General features: G+C 36.1%; 1 protein-coding gene across 2 annotated transcripts in view; it reads right to left on the bottom strand.

The window, feature by feature from the left end:
• Nucleotides 1-17170, bottom strand: part of LOC306868319 (calcium-dependent secretion activator 2-like) — a 147031-nt gene that overhangs the window by 24222 nt on the left and 105639 nt on the right. For both annotated transcript variants that reach the window (XM_079414423.1, XM_079414424.1), the window contains exons 14-17: nt 10291-10392; nt 8772-8835; nt 8539-8662; nt 3806-3909 (exon numbers count right to left, since the gene is read on the bottom strand). In XM_079414423.1, the coding sequence (XP_079270549.1) occupies nt 3806-3909; nt 8539-8662; nt 8772-8835; nt 10291-10392 (394 nt within the window). The remainder of the gene's footprint in view (nt 1-3805; nt 3910-8538; nt 8663-8771; nt 8836-10290; nt 10393-17170) is intronic.

Raw genomic sequence — 17170 nt, 5'->3', positions numbered from 1 at the left:
AGTTTTTCACTATGAAATTGGTATTACATTTAATAAATTACAAAGAAATGTCAAATGACACACTAAATTAAACATCAAATGTTTTAAATTTCTGACTGCACAGAATCCATTTGAAATGACTGGGTTTTGCCAGCAAAATTTTGTAGAGTGACTTTACATTTTTGAATGCAATTTTCCACTAAAGAAGGGATTTTCCATACTTAGGAACCAAAATAAAATAAAATCAAATAAATAATGAGCATGTCTTAGAAGAAAATACTACTTTAGTCTTTCTACTTCACAATTGTGTTAAATTAATTTTATGTGTTAATGTGTTAATTAATAGCAAACACCATTTTTCCCCCAGTGTAGTTTATACTACGGCCATTTGAAAAAAATGGAAATTCATCAATTTCAACCTCTTTTACATGAATAAACATCCAAAGTATTTAAATGTGGAATTAACAATCACATGTACATCAAATCAAGTCTGTTGCTTTTTAAACCGTTCCACATCTGGAACAGGGTAAGGGTACTGTACTAGAAAGTAGCAGAATACTGCTATCGAAAAGGCTTAAGATCAAAAAAGGACAATTAGCCATCCACGTGTCTTTTATGGTGGACTGCAGCAGACCAGAGCCCATAAATCCTGCTGAATTCTCCTGAGAAAAGGGAAAAATTCAGAGGCGTCCTCCTACATTGTGTCGAACTCTTTATTGTCTGCCAGTATGTGCATTGAAGGCCCTTCTGAAAAGATCCAAGTCTATCAATGCATTTCTCTCTTTGCATTCTTCCACAGACTGATTCCTGGGGACGGCTGCAGCTAACTTAATTGAGAGTGTCAAAGAAAGCCTGTCCATGTTTGTCTTGTATTCTTTATGCCGGCGCGTGAGCCAAGAACTTTCCGTCCAAAGCAGTCGGCATCAAGCAATGAGGATAAAAGTGCAATCAGTCACGGCGAAGAATATGCGGTGGAGAGGAGAATGCTGACTTATTGAAGGGTGCTATTGTGTACGGATATTCGTGTGTGTGTGTGTGTGTGTGTGTGTGTGTGAGCGTCACTTGTCTGACTTGATGTTTTACAGTCGATGGCCTTGAGGGAGCTTGTCTTCAGGGCTTTCAGAGAGGTTTTTGTACGGTGTAGAGCTGACATACAGCAAAACGAATCGTTCAATCAAAACCCCTTCCCCATTAAAGTTAAAAAATATATTTTTAATAACTAGATTAGACTCTTTTTTTGTTGCTTTGATGAATGTGTCTGGATTGCTGGCTAGTTGTGAGGTTAACTATTAAACAACTAATTAAATTGGAAAATATTTTTCGCACATTGCACATCACAGCTTTCGGTTTTATTTCACTATTTATGTTATTGACATTGTTATCTTAAAATGCCATGAAGATACAATAAAAAAATAAATAAGACAGTGAGTCTCATTCACTAATAATTGTGTAGAAGGGTTTCAATTTATATTTGCAGAAAGATTCAGATATACACATTTTTTCTAACGCTAACTCACGACCAATTTGTACGTATTTTACGAGGTGGTTAATTCGTACGACCTCACTCGTATGATTTTGTACGCTTTGTCTAGACCCCAGTGACGGGTAGGTTTAGGGGTGGGGTTAGGTGTAGGTCATTCGTATAAATTCATACAAATTGTGCAACTCGTAAAATACGTACAATTTAGCAAAAAAGGTCGTACGAATTCGTACAAATTAGCCACCTCATAAAATATGTACGAATTGCCGTGAGATCGGGCTGTTTGTTCTTACTCATGTTATAATATCCACAGTTAATAATTAGCATAATACACAACCAAACCATCTCCATATAAATGATTTCCTAAAAATCTCAGCCTGGATTGCATGTGATTTGAGTATTATATATGAAGAGTTTATTTGCAAAAGCAGATAACTCCGTTTTTTTACATTTTCAAAAATAATGTTTTTTATTATGTTATCATGTTTTTATTGTGTTTTATTGTGTTAGCTGTATTTTAAAATAACCCAACTGCAGTTTGATTAAGATTAATTGGAATGCACAATGAAAAAACATGATTTTTGAAAATTGTTAAAAACAGAGTTATCTGTTTTTGCAACTGAACTCTTCATATATTAAATATAAATATTGCATCACATTAATATAAATATTTTGAAAATATAAAATAACTAAATATCTATACTAAATATAAATAATGCATTAATGTGTAACATATTAATATAAACATTACTTGTTTTTTTGTATTCTATATATACCATACATTTATTTTAATATAAAATAACTGGATTTCTGAAAAAAAAAAAAAACAATTAGACATGCACACACAAACCCATACTACTGTTCAAAGGTTTGAGGTTAAAAATTAATCGGAAATACAGTAAAAAAATTTAATATTATTGCAATTTAGAATAACATTTTTTTGAATATATAGTAAAATGTAATTTATTCCTGTGTTGAAAGCTGAATTTTCAGCATCATTAGCCAACTCCCGTCTTCAGAGTCACATGATCCTTCAGAAATCATTCTAAGATGCTGATTTGCTGCCCAAGAAATATTTCTTACTATTACCAATGTTGAAAACAATTGTACTGCTTAATATTTCTGTGAAAACCATACTACATTTTTTTCAGGATTCCTTGATATATATAAGTTTATTTGAAATAGACATATTTTGTAACATTGTAAATGTCTTTACTGTCACTTTTGAATAATTTAATGCATCCCTGCTGAAATAAAGTATTAAAAATATCAATTTAATAAAAAAAAAAAATCTTACATCCATATGCAATCTGTATATCCAATCTGCTTGTAAAATCAAATAAATGGGGCTGTCCAAAGACATGCTGCCGTGTATTTCTTGCTTATGACAGCACAACACAACATGAAAGTGAAATAATATAAGATTCTTACCTCTCTTCCCTAATACATTTATAAACATAGAAGCGGAAAAGAGAAAGAGAGAGAAATATCAGATAGACAAACATTATGTTTTCTTCCATTTATTCAACATTTGCATTCGAACACTGAAAACGCAGAACACACTGTATGATACAATGTTTTGCTCCTTGCTTTCACTGTACAAACTGCGAGTGTGAACATAATTTCACTAATGTAGATCTGAGCGCACCACGCACACACTTTGATGTTTCCTTAGTGACAGCATGTGGGACATTTGTCTTGTTAGGCATAAGCGTTTTGGCATCATTGTCTCTGTCATCTGTGACAGCTGTTGGAAGCTCAAGGACTAAAAATAGCCGGTGCCTCGCGAGCAGATGTCTACACTCACATTTTTATTTAGAAAAATGATCACATCTCTGTCAGCGAAGCCTGAGCACTTAGGATTGATCAGTTTCCTTCGATCTTGTATTTTTTGAATGTTGATGTGAGAGCGTTAGCGGTCGCTGGCCCTGTGCAGATGGGCCGTGGGCGTTGTTTTCCTGCGCCGCTACTATGAGCTGGCATTGGACGGGTAAGCTGTCACTCGCTAACAGCTGTTATGGCAACGTGGCGAAGTAAATGGACTGCTAGACGGTAAATGATCACGAGTCTGCTCTGAAATGATCATGCAATACCTTCTGGAGCAACATGCAACGCCAAAAGGCCTGATGATAAACAAAGATTGATTCTCTGTCTACGTGACTGAAGGCTTCTTTGAACATATGTTGTAAAGAGACGTCACAAGATCAATGCTGCTGGTGCGGAATATAGAAACGAATAAGAAAAAGCATTGATATAAAGACTAAATAAAGAGCAGGAAAGAGCTTGGACTGAGACAACACGTCACCAAAAACCAGTCTTTATGAAGAGATGTTCTGTGGGTTTTACCTCAGAGTGATGCTCGTCGTTCTGTTGTAACACTTCCATACACAGCTCTCCTAGTCTGATCATGTCCTCCAGCCTTTTCTCTGGAGACGCCTGACTGCTGTCTGCTGAAATACACACATCACAACATTCACACTAGTTGCCAACCACTCCAAACACGTTTACAGGTTAAGATCAAAAAGCAATGTAACAAAAGGGCTCAACAATAAGGACTTTCTCAGCTACACTTAAAAAATTATTTTGAAAAACTATCACAATTTTAAGTTTACGTTTAAAACTTGCGGTCAGTTAAAGGGGTCATGACATGATAGGGGTGGGTGATATGGAAAAAATATCATATCACGATTCTTTGTCAAGCTGTTTTTTCTATTTTGCAAGCTATCTGAGAATTACAGCCAAACTAATTTCCCTATTATAAAGACAAAGCCTTTCAAGGTAGCAAAATAAAAAAGGTAGATATTTAGGCCAAACTCTTTGTCATTATTTTATCTTTGTTATTACAAAACATTACATAAACATTACAACTACACATAATATACAAATAAAACAAACAGTGCTTTATTTTCAGGTACAATAGATGCATTTACCAGGAGCATTTAAGAAATTTAATGAGCAAATATAAAAATAAAACATTATATAGACTGATTCCTAAAGCAACTGTATTGAAGTTCTTCGGTCAAGAATAGTGAGTGCTTTTTCTCTTTGCGTTTTGTTGTTTTATTAACGTTAAAGGAATAGTTCACCCAAAAATAATTTTTTTGTCATCTGTCTGTCAATTCTGTCATAGTGTTTTATTTTTATACCATTGTTTTAAACCTGAATGAGTTTCTTTCTTCTGTTGCTATTTTGAGGAATGTGGAAAACCAAACAGTTTCTGGTCCACAGTGACTTCCATATTTTTTTCCTACTATCAAATTTAATCTGGACCCGCAACTGTTTGGTTACCCACATTGTTCAAAATATCTTCTTTTGTGTTCAGCACATGACAGAAATTAATACAGGTTTGAGTCAACATGTGAGTGAGTAAATAATGACAGAAATTAAATTTTAGGGTAAACTATCCCTTTAATGACAGTCGGCTGCATGTTTAATAGGCTACTGTCTCTTTAAGACCTGCATGCATCAAATATACAGGCACGCATCCGTTTTTCTCTCAACTGTTTACTTTCATTTTAGACATAACCAACTGAGTCTATATGTAAACCTTGTGTGTTTTGACAGTATTAGCGCAAAAGATAACTTAGTTCAGTAATCAGGCGCTGTTTGACAGGCTTTTTAGTTCGCATGCATCCGGTGTACGCGGCGGACTTCAGAGCAGCACGCGAATTAAACATTTATCCGGCAAGACTTTAAAGCACATGCAAGTAATGTACTTTAATGTACTTTTGCGATGTGAATGCATGTGGCATTGTACAGTATATTGATATACTACGATATTTCTCCAAAAGCAGATCGTGAAGACATTTTTATTGTCCACAATCAAAAATAGTCATATCGCACACCCCTATGACTTGAGAAACCAAATTTCCCTTGATCTTTTGGTACAGAAAAGGTCTTTGTATGCTTAATACATCTTGCAAGTTTCATAACTTAAAATGTCTTCATCATCAATAAAACAGCATTTATGTAATAACCCTCAGAAAACGGCTCGTTTTAGATCCTATGGGACAAGGTGACATCAGATAGCCCCAGTCGTTTGCATAAACACCGCCCCCAGAGCGTCACATTGATATAGGCCCCACCCACTGGCGTTCAGTCATACTCGAGTCTGTTTTCAGGACAAGTGGAGTGAAAGAACGTTCGCTTTGACGTGTTTGGTTTGAACAGCTCGTTCGCGTCTTTGGAACAAGGAACAAGTGGACTGTTTTTTTTTATGGAATCCCGGATCATGTCAGAGGATTGTTCAGAGCTTTTTGTTTTGTAAACGAGGCACAATGCCATGGAGAGTTCAAAAAAGAACATTTATTGAAAGATGAAGCGGTACTAGACCTGACTGCATCAACCGCAAGTAAATGATTTTATATTGCTTTGCCCGGAAATGACTGTTTTATTTTGATTATGTTGTCACAACACTCAAAACATGCAATAGTGAGGGGGCGTTGATATGGTTTCCTATATGCAATGATAATCATAACAGTCTCAGATAACTGAGAAGCCTTAAAGGATCCGCCCCTTAAATACAGCCTGTTTCTGAGTTCAGAATGAGGGTTGACAAACATTTTTCCACATATTTATTTGTTTTTTTTATTTGGGCAAAAAAACTTCATTTACATCATAAGTAAACCTCAAGGAACATATTAAAATAATAAGTTGAATAAACTTTACATTACATTTTGAGGAAGCATCTACACTTAAGTTCAATCATAAAATGTGTGTATATATATATATATATATATATATGTATATATGTATATATATATATATATATATATATATATGTATATATATATATATATATATATATATATATATATATATATATATATATATATATATATGTATATATATATATATATATATATATATATATATATATATATATATATATATATGTATATATATATATATATATATATATATATATATATATATATATATATATATACACACACACACACACATATTTTACTGTAATATATTGTAACACAATTGTAATACTGTATTGTAATATAAATTTTATTGTAATATTGAAATATTTTACTGTAATATATTGTAATTCAAATGTAATATTGTATTGTAATATATTTTAAAATGTAATTTATTCCTGTGATGTGGAATAAATGTCAGAAACATTGAATAATATTTAAAATACACTGCTCAAAAAAATTAAAGGAACACTTTTTAATCAGAGTATAGCATGAAGTCAATTAATCTCCCGGGATATTGATCAGGTCAGTTAAGTAGCAGAGGGGGTTGTTAATCAGTTTAAGCTGCTTTGGAGTTATTGAACAACAGGTGCACTAGATGGGCAACAATGAGTTATTTTCTGACTGTTTTTCACTAGTTTTGCATTTAGCTAGGGTCATTGTCACTACTGGTAGCATGAGGCGATACCTGGACCCTACAGAGTTTGCACAGGCAGTCCAAATCCTCCAGGATGGCACATCAATACGTGCTATTGCCAAAAGGTTTGCTGTGTCTCCCACCACAGTCTCATGAGCATGGAGGAGTTTCCAGGAGACAGGCAGTTACTCTAGGAGAGCTGGACAGGGCCGTAGAAGGTCCTTAACCCATCAGCAGGACCAGTATCTGCTCCTTTGTGCAAGGAGGAACTGGATGAGCACTGCCAGAGCCCTACAAAATTACCTCCAGCAGGCCATTGGTGTGAATGTCTCTGACCAAACAATCAGAAACAGACTTGAGGGTGGCCTGAGGCCCGACGTCCTTTAGTGGGGCCTGTGCTCACTTACCGGCACTGTGGAGCTCGATTGGCATTTGCTACTGAACACCAGAACTGGCAGGTCCGCCACTGGCGCCCTGTGCTTTTCACAGATGAGAGCAGGTTCACCCTGAGCACATGTGACAGACGTGAAAGGGTCTGGAGAAGCCGTGGAGAATGTTATGATGCCTGTATCCGATGCTGCCGATAACATCATTCAGCATGACCCGTTTGGTGGTGGGTCAGTGATGGTCTAGGGAGGCATATCCATGGAGGGACGCACAGACCTCTGCATGCGATAAAATGTAAAAACTGTAACTTGAATGCAATGTAGGTCGCTTTGGATAAAAGCGTCTGCTAAATGCATAAATGTAAATGCATGCTAGACAATGGCACCCTGACTGCCATTAGGTATTGGGGTGAAATTCTTGGAGCCATTGTCAGACCCTACGCTGGTGCAATGGGTCCTGGGTTCCTCCTGGTGCACGACAATGCTTGGCCTCATGTGGCGAGAGTATGCAGGCAGTTCCTGGAGGATGAAGGAATTGATACCATTGAATGGCCCCCATGCTCACCTGGCCTAAATCCAATAGAACACCTCTGGGACATTATGTTTCAGTCCATCCGACGACACAAGGTTGCACTTCAGACTGTCCAGTTCAGTGATGCCCTGGTCCAGATCTGGAAGGAAATACCCCAGGACACCATCCGTCGTCTCATTAGGAGCAAGCACGTGGGGGCCATACAAACTACTGAGTACCATTTTGAGTTGCTGCAATGAAATTTCAGCAAAATGGACTAGCCTGCTGCATCATTTTTTTACTTTGATTTTCGGAGTGTCTTTGAATTCATCCCTCTGTAGGTTGATCATTTTCATTTCCATCAAACGATGTGGCATCCTTTAATTCCTAACACATTACACAGTCAATATCAGTATAGATATCCAGCATGATATTTTTCCCCATTGAGAGCTGATGTGTTTTCAAACTGTTCCTTTATTTAGTTTTTGAGCAGAGTATTATAACATTTTAAATTAAAAATGTAATAATTTAATTGAGTTAAACTTGAGTTAAAAAAATTTTTGAATCTAAATTTCAAAAGAACAGCATTTTTATAAAATACAAATCTTTTTTAACATTATACATTTTTTTTGCTGTAACTTTTAATATATTTATTGCATCCTTGCTGAATAAAAGTATTAATTTGTTTTGAACATTAGTGTACGCTTTTGTGCTGGAGCCACTGAAAACACTGGCAGGTGTTCTGAATTTTCATGTCTACACAATCGGTGCGACAGGGCCAGCCAAAAAATAAAAAATCCTTACTATTGAGCCCTGAAAAGTATTCAGTGAGAAACCTTCGATCTGGGCGTATTCAGTAAGCTGGGAGTAATTGATGAGCGCAGCTTTTTCCAGGCACTTCTGAACTATCTTGCGTATCTCCTCAGGTGGGACCGGCGTGGTGATGTCTTTCATCAGAACCTACGAAATTGCTTCCTTATTACACTTTAAGTTATTTTCTCACAATCTACTACACACAAGACACTGATATAAGATGCAAATCATGCATAGTTAATTGGCAGACACTCACCCTTTCCAGAAGAGAGAGCGTGGCTTTAAGAGCCCCCTCCGGTCGCCCGAAGGGGAAACAGTACCTACGGGAAACAAGACAAAGGTACAACTCAAGTGGTAATTAACTGACGGCTTACAAAGAAAGAATACGGAGCGCAAACTGAAGGAGTCAGTCCCAGACCGCTGTTTCTCAGCTATCATTGGACAATAATTACATCTCTTAAATAGAGATGTTTTCCAAAGCCTGTGGAGGAGGGACAGGTGTCAGCGTGCATACAGACAATGCCAGGCAGGATGAATGAAGGCCAAAGGGAAGTGCTTCTCATGGAGGCCTCACACCACAGGTGTGAAAGTGTCCCCTGAACGGCCCTCAGTGTGTTTTTTTTTTCGTGTGTATGGGGCAGCAGGCACACTTACCAAGTGACTCAACAAGTTCTAATCATCTTGGGTTGGGCACCACGCTTAATCCCCGGCACGCCCCGCACTGGGGACTTTTTACAATAGACCGGCCTGGTCTATTTGCATAATCCAAGATGTTGTTCGTAGCTTTTGTTTAAGTGGTTTTAGCTGGTTATTAGGTGTCGCTGCAACCGCAAAACTAAAACCCTCTTTACTAGTGTTTCCAGTGCGCTACAGGAGGGACAGCGGGAGGTCGGTTCAAAACGAGGACCCATGAGGAGGGGGTGTGGTAAATGATTAAACGGTAAACCGAGATGTTATACAGGGGTTATCAACTGATTTGGCTTCAGGAACCAGTTATTACATTGCTATTACAAGATGGATGGTTTAAAAGAATGCTTAAAGGATGTAGATGAAATGCATTTCCAGATATAGATGAAATTCGTTATCAGAACAGATTTGGAAACATTTTTGCTCACTAATGCAGTGAATGGGTGCCGTCAGAATGAGAGTCCAAACAGCTGATAAAAACATCACAATAATCCACAAGTAATCTACACCAATCCAGTCCATCACTTGACAGCTGTTTGGAATTGAAAAGCTGTATGTTTGTAAGAAACAAATCCATCATGGTGTTTTAACTCTAAACCATCGATTCTGGTCAAAATACAAGTCCATAATCCATAATAAAAAATGCTTCCTCCAGTGAAAAAGTCTATCCTCTGTTGTTCTCTCACATCAAAATCCACCAACGTATTTGTTTAGAGCTTGTAGTGCATATTTCTCTCCCGATTCAGATGAGACGACTTTTTCACTGGAGAGAGTAATATTACGGATAGAGGACTCATATTTTAGCCTGAAACAGCGGTTTGAAGTAAAAATGTCTCTATAATGGTCTTCTTTATTATACACATGCAGCTTTTCACTTCACAAGGTGTTAATGAGAACTTAAGATGAACTGAGCTGGATAATGGCAACTGTCTGTCAAGGAGCTGCTATGAAATCATCTATATTGTATAAAACTCTATAATGTGACTTGACTTGATTGTATAGTTAGCTATTATTAGTATTTTTACATCGATTTTTCCGTTGTTATTCCTCTGTTTCAGGACAGAAGTGGACGTGGGAGCTTGCTCTACCTGAAATGTGTGATCTGCTTCTCCAGTAAAGTCAGAAGTCTGCTCCTGATCTCCTCAAACTCCTCCTTCTCCTGTTCTGTCACTGTGCCCATGCCGTCCGGTCTGCCAAAACAACAAGGAAACATTCAATGTTCTTCTTAATTCTTTACAACACCTGTTCATTAATTCCAACTGCCCTTGAATGCTGTGCTTCAACCTCATAATCAAAAGATTTCTCAAAGATAATTGTCAAGTTTCACAAATATTTCAGCAGAACTGAACAATGCTTGACTCATCCTGAAGGGTTTCACAATCCAAAACTCTTAAATAAAATATCAAATTAAATGTGTCCTTTGTGAATTGCAAAGATGCGATGCAATTGGAATTATCTTAAAATTAAAAATCAGCACATTATTCAAATAAAGTACTATTTTATATTATTTTTAGTCATATGTAAATTAATTTATATGATACGGTGTGTACATACATACATACATATATATATATATAAAAATTTAAAATTACTATTAAAAATGTAAAAAAAAAAAAATTAAATTAGAAATTTTAATAATGTCTAATCATTTTAATATTATTTTATTTTTTATTTAAAATAAAAAATAAAGATAAAATAAGAAAAATAAAATAAAAAATAAAGTTATTCAACAACTAATTAAATAAAATAGAATAATATTGAATAAAAAAAAAAAAATCAGATAATCTTGAACAATTGAATAAATAACTTAATTTTGAATGGACCTATAATTTCTAATCTTCTAAATATGTTATAATCATTTTATTTTGAATGCAATTATTTGAATAATTTACAGTCTCAAATATATATTTTAATTTAATATTTAATGTAATTTTTAACATGTTTAACATCAGAAGATATTAAAAATGTTAAAATCTTTAATTTTACATAATAAATCTATTATTCATAATAAATCTAAATAAAAAAATATTTAAACCTTTTAATAATGTCTACTTTCGGAAATAAAAAGGAACATTAAGAAATAATATTAATATTTGTTTGAATAATGTTAAAGATATAAGATGAAGATGTTTATTTAAAATAATGTAAAGATAAATTATTCAACTAATTAAATAAAACAAAACCAAATAATGTTGAAAAAATGAATTGACTTTTTAATTCTAATCTTCTAAATATGTAATATTTATTCTGAATGCAATAATTCTATCTACCAACCTACGTAATAAAATGGTCACAGATTTAAACTAAATAGCTTCTCTCAACGCCACATAACTACAACAATCAAATGTAGCCAGCATATGTTCAAGCCCTAAACTTTGCACAATTGCACATAAAGAGCTAAAGTAATCATTCTAAAGTTCGTTTTTAACCGTCGACAATGGGCAGTTTAGTTAAACGCCATTGTGCCTCGCTATCCAAACCCTGCACACTTTTTGAATGGCACAGCTCAGCGCTGTAGAGAGAGCTTTCCATACACGCAGAGGTAAAGGCACCTTGTAAACCTGTCTGTTCTTCAAATCCCTCTCTCCATTAAATAAAATCCGCCTTTTCTTTTTGACAAGGGCCAGCTAATCCCAAGCGAACACAAAGAGGGGGTGTGAAGAGCGGTAGAAGATGTGTATGTGCGAGCGGGGGGTGGGTGGGTGAGAGAGAGAGAGATCAGCGCCTGCAAATGAAAAGAAAAAATCTCCTTTTTGCATTATGGTAAAGGCTAAGGAGTGTATAAACTCAACATCGACCCTTTAATCTCGGTGTCTTTGTCTGCTGTTCTGTGTAGGCTCATTAGTTCTGAAGGAAGGCCTCTTAGTTTAACTGCTTCTAACAAGAGGCCTGGGAATTGAACTGTTAGCATGAGGGAGAATCGCTCTATAGCGTCAAGTCCATCCTCGTTTGTGGCTCCCAGTACATCAGCAAATCTACGACTAGCAAAGCCTTACGACTTTAGTCAGTAATTAAGTCTCTCACAATTCACACATCCTCCCATCGACTTGACTAATGCTAAACGAATGCTTCAAACCTTGAAACACATCCAATTCTACCTTACGTAACACGGCATTATTAGTGGTGTCTGCTAAGGAAGGCATCGCTTTTGCTATCATTATTCAGGGATTTACAGTAAGGACGGCCTGTTGGCAAGGGGCCGGTGTGAGAGAGTATGGGGCCAGATGATCGAACGTCACTGTGTGTTACATTTGTTGATCATGTGCATGTGGTTTTATGCCTTTAAAAACAAAAACATTTACAAAAAAAAAACAGATAGTAAAGAAAACTATTTGATGAAAAAATAAAATGTTAATTTATCAAAGAAATTAACATAGAATATTTTAATATATATATATATATATATATATATATATATATATATATATATATATATATATAACTATAATATTACAATATTATACTACGGGGCCGTTGAATGCTTGAATCTGATTGGCTGACGAACGTTCTGAGGTGTGCAATTATTTTCAGGGAAACGCACGGCGAACGTAGTTCCAGGCAGCTTTCTTGACCGCATTACAGTTCCATATCACTTCGCATCGTTGTCAGCGCTGCCCTGACGATTTGATCAGTTAGCCTAGTGTAGCAACTTAAAGGCTACACATGACATTTCTCACTAGCGAGGTAATAACAGCGCTGCATCTTAAAGCAGACTTACAGTTTAGAGACGGTGCTTCAGAACACTGTTGAGGGACACACAGAGGTAGCCTAATTCATACAAGCTCTCTCTCTCTCTCTCTCTCTCTCTCTCTCTCTGTTTCTCTTTCTCTGTGTCTCTGTCTCTCTCGCTCTCTTTCTAATAACTTCATTATTAACTGCATTAGTCTGCTATCAACGGCTCAAGCCTCCATTGCCAGCTTTAAAATGACGTTTTGGAACTAGCAAAAGAGTCGTTGGATGAGATGCGGAAGAAATAATCCTACTCACAATAGCGATTTAAGTAGAAAAACCGGACGAATCCCTTGAAATATATAATCTGATCGATGTCTTGAGGTGTGGCAACCGTAGTATAAGCGGAATAATTGACTCCGGACCGTTGAATTATTAGAAAAATAATGCACACCCGAGGTGTAACGGCCACTCCGCTTCGCGTCGTGGCCGCATCACCACCTCGGGTGTGCATTATTTTTCTAATAATTCAACGGCCCGTCGTCAATTATTCCTTACTTATATCGCAAATTGTCTATGCAAAGAAAACTAACATTTGATTAGATAACATTTAAAACACAATAATAAATAATATAAAATGTATTCAAATGAAATATGACATTATAAATAATAATAATAATAATAGCAATTATTGGTGGTGGTAGTATATTATTATACTAGTATATATTACTATTATTATTTTACTACTACTACCACCAATAATTGTTATATTATGACATATCTACATTTACATTTTACATTTATTCATTTAGCTGACGCTTTTATCCAAAGCGACTTACAAATGCTATATATGTCAGAGGTCGCACGCCTCTGGAGCAACTAGGGGTTAAGTGTCTTGCTCAGGGATACATTGGTGTCTCGCAGTGGATTATCCACTGCGCCACCACCACCCCTATCTTCACCACCACCCCTTATATCTAAAATAGAAATAGTAAAATAAACAATAAATAATAAATGTAAAAATAACATTTAAAAATATTTTAATATATAATTATATTTTATATATTTTAAAATATAACATTTAAAATCTGAAAATAAATATTCAATTTAAAATCAATTCTTTTATAATATTGTTTGTAAATTATTTTATATTGCAAAAGTAAATGCATTTTAGTAAACAAGTATAATAAATACATTTGTGTGTGATGTAAAAAGTATAATGAAAAATAGTAGAAATATTAAAATAAACTTCAAAAGAAACGTAAAAAACTTTGAGTAAAAAATAATTTTTATTTTTTGTTTTTGAAAATATAAACACTTATAATTTAGTAAAAAAAAACTTAAAATACTTGAAAATAAATAACACAAATAACTTGAAAGTAAATAATAAAGAAAATTAACTTTAAAATACAATAAAATAATAACAAAAAAATTAACCCCCCCCCAAAAAAAAGACTTGGGCTCATAATCAACTACCTAGCTAGCTTTCGGACGGGCAAACACATTTCCTACAGAAAAAGTAAAAATGGAGTTGTTTGTCACATTGTTTCAATAATTTGCTTTGGTATGAATGTGTCTGCAACACCAGAAACACAATGCAGAAACAGTCAAACAGTAAGTACATAATTCCAAGCTCCCAGATACTTCAATTCAAAGCGGAGAAACTCAAATGTGCAGAAAAATCTTGCAAATGTGGTTTCCTCCGCCTCACGCAGCACTGGCCCAGTGGGAACGGGTGCAGTGTGGCGGCCTGTTGGGGGTCCGACTTATTGTTTGCGCCTGATGAAGCGAGCATGTTTGAGACGAGTGAAACGCTGACCTGTCCGGGGCCAGTCAATGAGGGTTAAACAGCGGCTGGAGTCTCGGGAAAGTCTGTCCAGGAAGATGGTTGTGAGGTTCAGAGCTGTGCGTTTGCAAGGGGAACGATGCGCTCTATCCTCTATGACAGATGGGGTTGGTGTGTATCCAATCATATCAAGACCTCACGGACGAGACAGAAGTGACAATCCAAAGGGTGCCGCTTCGGATGTATGTCATGTTTACAGTGAGTAAGTGAGTGTGCAGACTGGTAAATACTCTTGTCACGCGGAGCGGCCAAGCATGATGGACAGGCGAGAGACTGACAGGTGAGAAAGAGGTTAGATTGTGATTACTGTCACTCGCTGTCAGTCCGTCCTGGCCAGTTCAACTCACACATGAAGCTGCACCTGTCCGTTTCCTCTCGCGTACTTGCTTCTCAGTCGCAAGCCTCGTCGAGCTCAGGGTGCATCTGTCAGTCAAACGCAGGCGACGCTGACTGAAATGTGCCACGAGGATGTCTGCACTGACAAACATGTCTGAAAGAAGTCTCTGTTCACACACACTTCACTGTTTATAAACCGCTCCATCATCACCTAAAACATAACTCTGAATGCTAGAAAGACATTTACAAACAATTTCATATTATTATATTGTATTATTTAATTATTATATTTATTATGTTTTTATTGTATATATATTTTTATAAATATTTATAATTAAGTTAAAATATACATTATACACACACACACACACACACACACACACACACACACACACACACACGTATACATACATACATATACATATATATAATACATATACAGTCCCCTCCATATGTATTGGAACAGTACAGACAAAATTTCTCTGTTGGCTGTGGAGTCAAGGCATTTGCAAATATGATTAAAAGATGAATATGAGACAAAACTACAGAATGTCACATTTTATTATTAGCCGTTTCAACTCATACATGTTTTACCAAATAAAAAGAACAGCACTTTTAGAGTTCATCCCACTCATTGATGTGAGCATAAGTATTGGGACAGTTGAACATAAGGAAGATATAAAAGATTAAAAGCTATTATTTAGTTGCAGATCCCTTGATCACAATCACAGCAGTGAGTCTGTGACCCATAGACATCACCAGACTCTTGGTCTCATCCTTTGAAATACTTTTCCCAGCCTTTAATGCAGTCAATACCAATTGTTTGATTTGGGGAGTTTCTGCCTTTACTCTCCTCTCCAGCTGTGAAATTCATGTTCAATCAGATTTAAATCTGGAGATTGACTTGGGCAATCTAAGACTTTCCATTTCTTTGCCCTTATAAATTCCTTGACTGAACTAGCAGGGTGTTTTGGGTCATTGTCCTGATGCAATATGAAGCACTTCCCAATGAATCTGGTGGCATTTTCTTGAATATTGGTAGACGAGATGGTTTTGTACCCTTCCAAATGCATTCTGCTACTGTCATCATACATTAAGTCATCAGTAAAGTTGAGAGGGCCTGTTCCAGAGACAGACATGCATGCCCATGCCATGACACCACCTCCACCATGCTTTACAGATGAGGCTGTATGCTTGGGATTATTGCAGTTCCCTTTTTTTCTCCACATTTTTGCTTTCCCATCACTTGGATAAAGGTTCATCTTTGTCTCATCGGTCCATAAACACCGTTCCAAAACTCTTCTGGCTCACCTTTGTGCTTTTTTGCAAACTCTAATCTTGCCTTTCTATTTTTGGTGCTGGTCAGAGGTTTGCATCTTGCTGTGTAGCATCTGTAATTCTGTGTCAAAGTCTCCTGAGGACAGTAGATTGTCAGAGCATCACCCCAGCTTTCTGGAAGTTGTTGGTGATTTTACAGACACATCTTTTAGGGTTCATTTTCACAGCTTTTATGATTTGTCTGTCATCAACTACTGTTGTTTCTCAGCCGATCAGGTAGTTGTTGTTTGCTGGTGTCGCTGGTGGTTTGACTCAAGATACTTATGCACATGATATACTGAGCCGTGCCGTTCTGAACCGAGCCGAGCCATACCACACAGTGGAAAAGCGCCATTAGAAAGACCTGTGAGGCAACTGCTCCAATACTTATCCTCACATCAGATAGAGGGATGAAACTCTAAAAGTGCTGAACTTCTTAGCTGGTAAAACATCTATGTGTTGAATCACCCAATAATAAAATGTGTCATTCTGTAGTTTTGTCTCATATTCATCTTTTAATCATATTTGTAAATGTCTTGACTCCACAGCCAACAGAGCAATTTTGTCTTTACTGTTCCAATACTTTTGGAGGGCACTGTATATGCTCTCTCTCTCTCTCTCTCTCTCTCTCTCTCTCTCTCTCTCTCTCTCTCTCTATATATATATATATATATATATATATATATATATGTGTGTGTGTGTATATGCTGATTTATAATCAATGTTGGAATTTGGAAACAGTTTTTTTTTGGGACCTGTGATTTTTTTTTAGGATTCTCTGATTAATAAAAAGTTAAAAA

Source organism: Barbus barbus (genome assembly GCF_936440315.1).
Source record: "Barbus barbus genome assembly, chromosome: 50".
Classification (NCBI taxonomy): Eukaryota; Metazoa; Chordata; class Actinopteri; order Cypriniformes; family Cyprinidae; genus Barbus; species Barbus barbus.
Note: the sequence above shows the minus strand (reverse complement) of the source record. Positions and strands in the feature narration are given on the sequence as shown.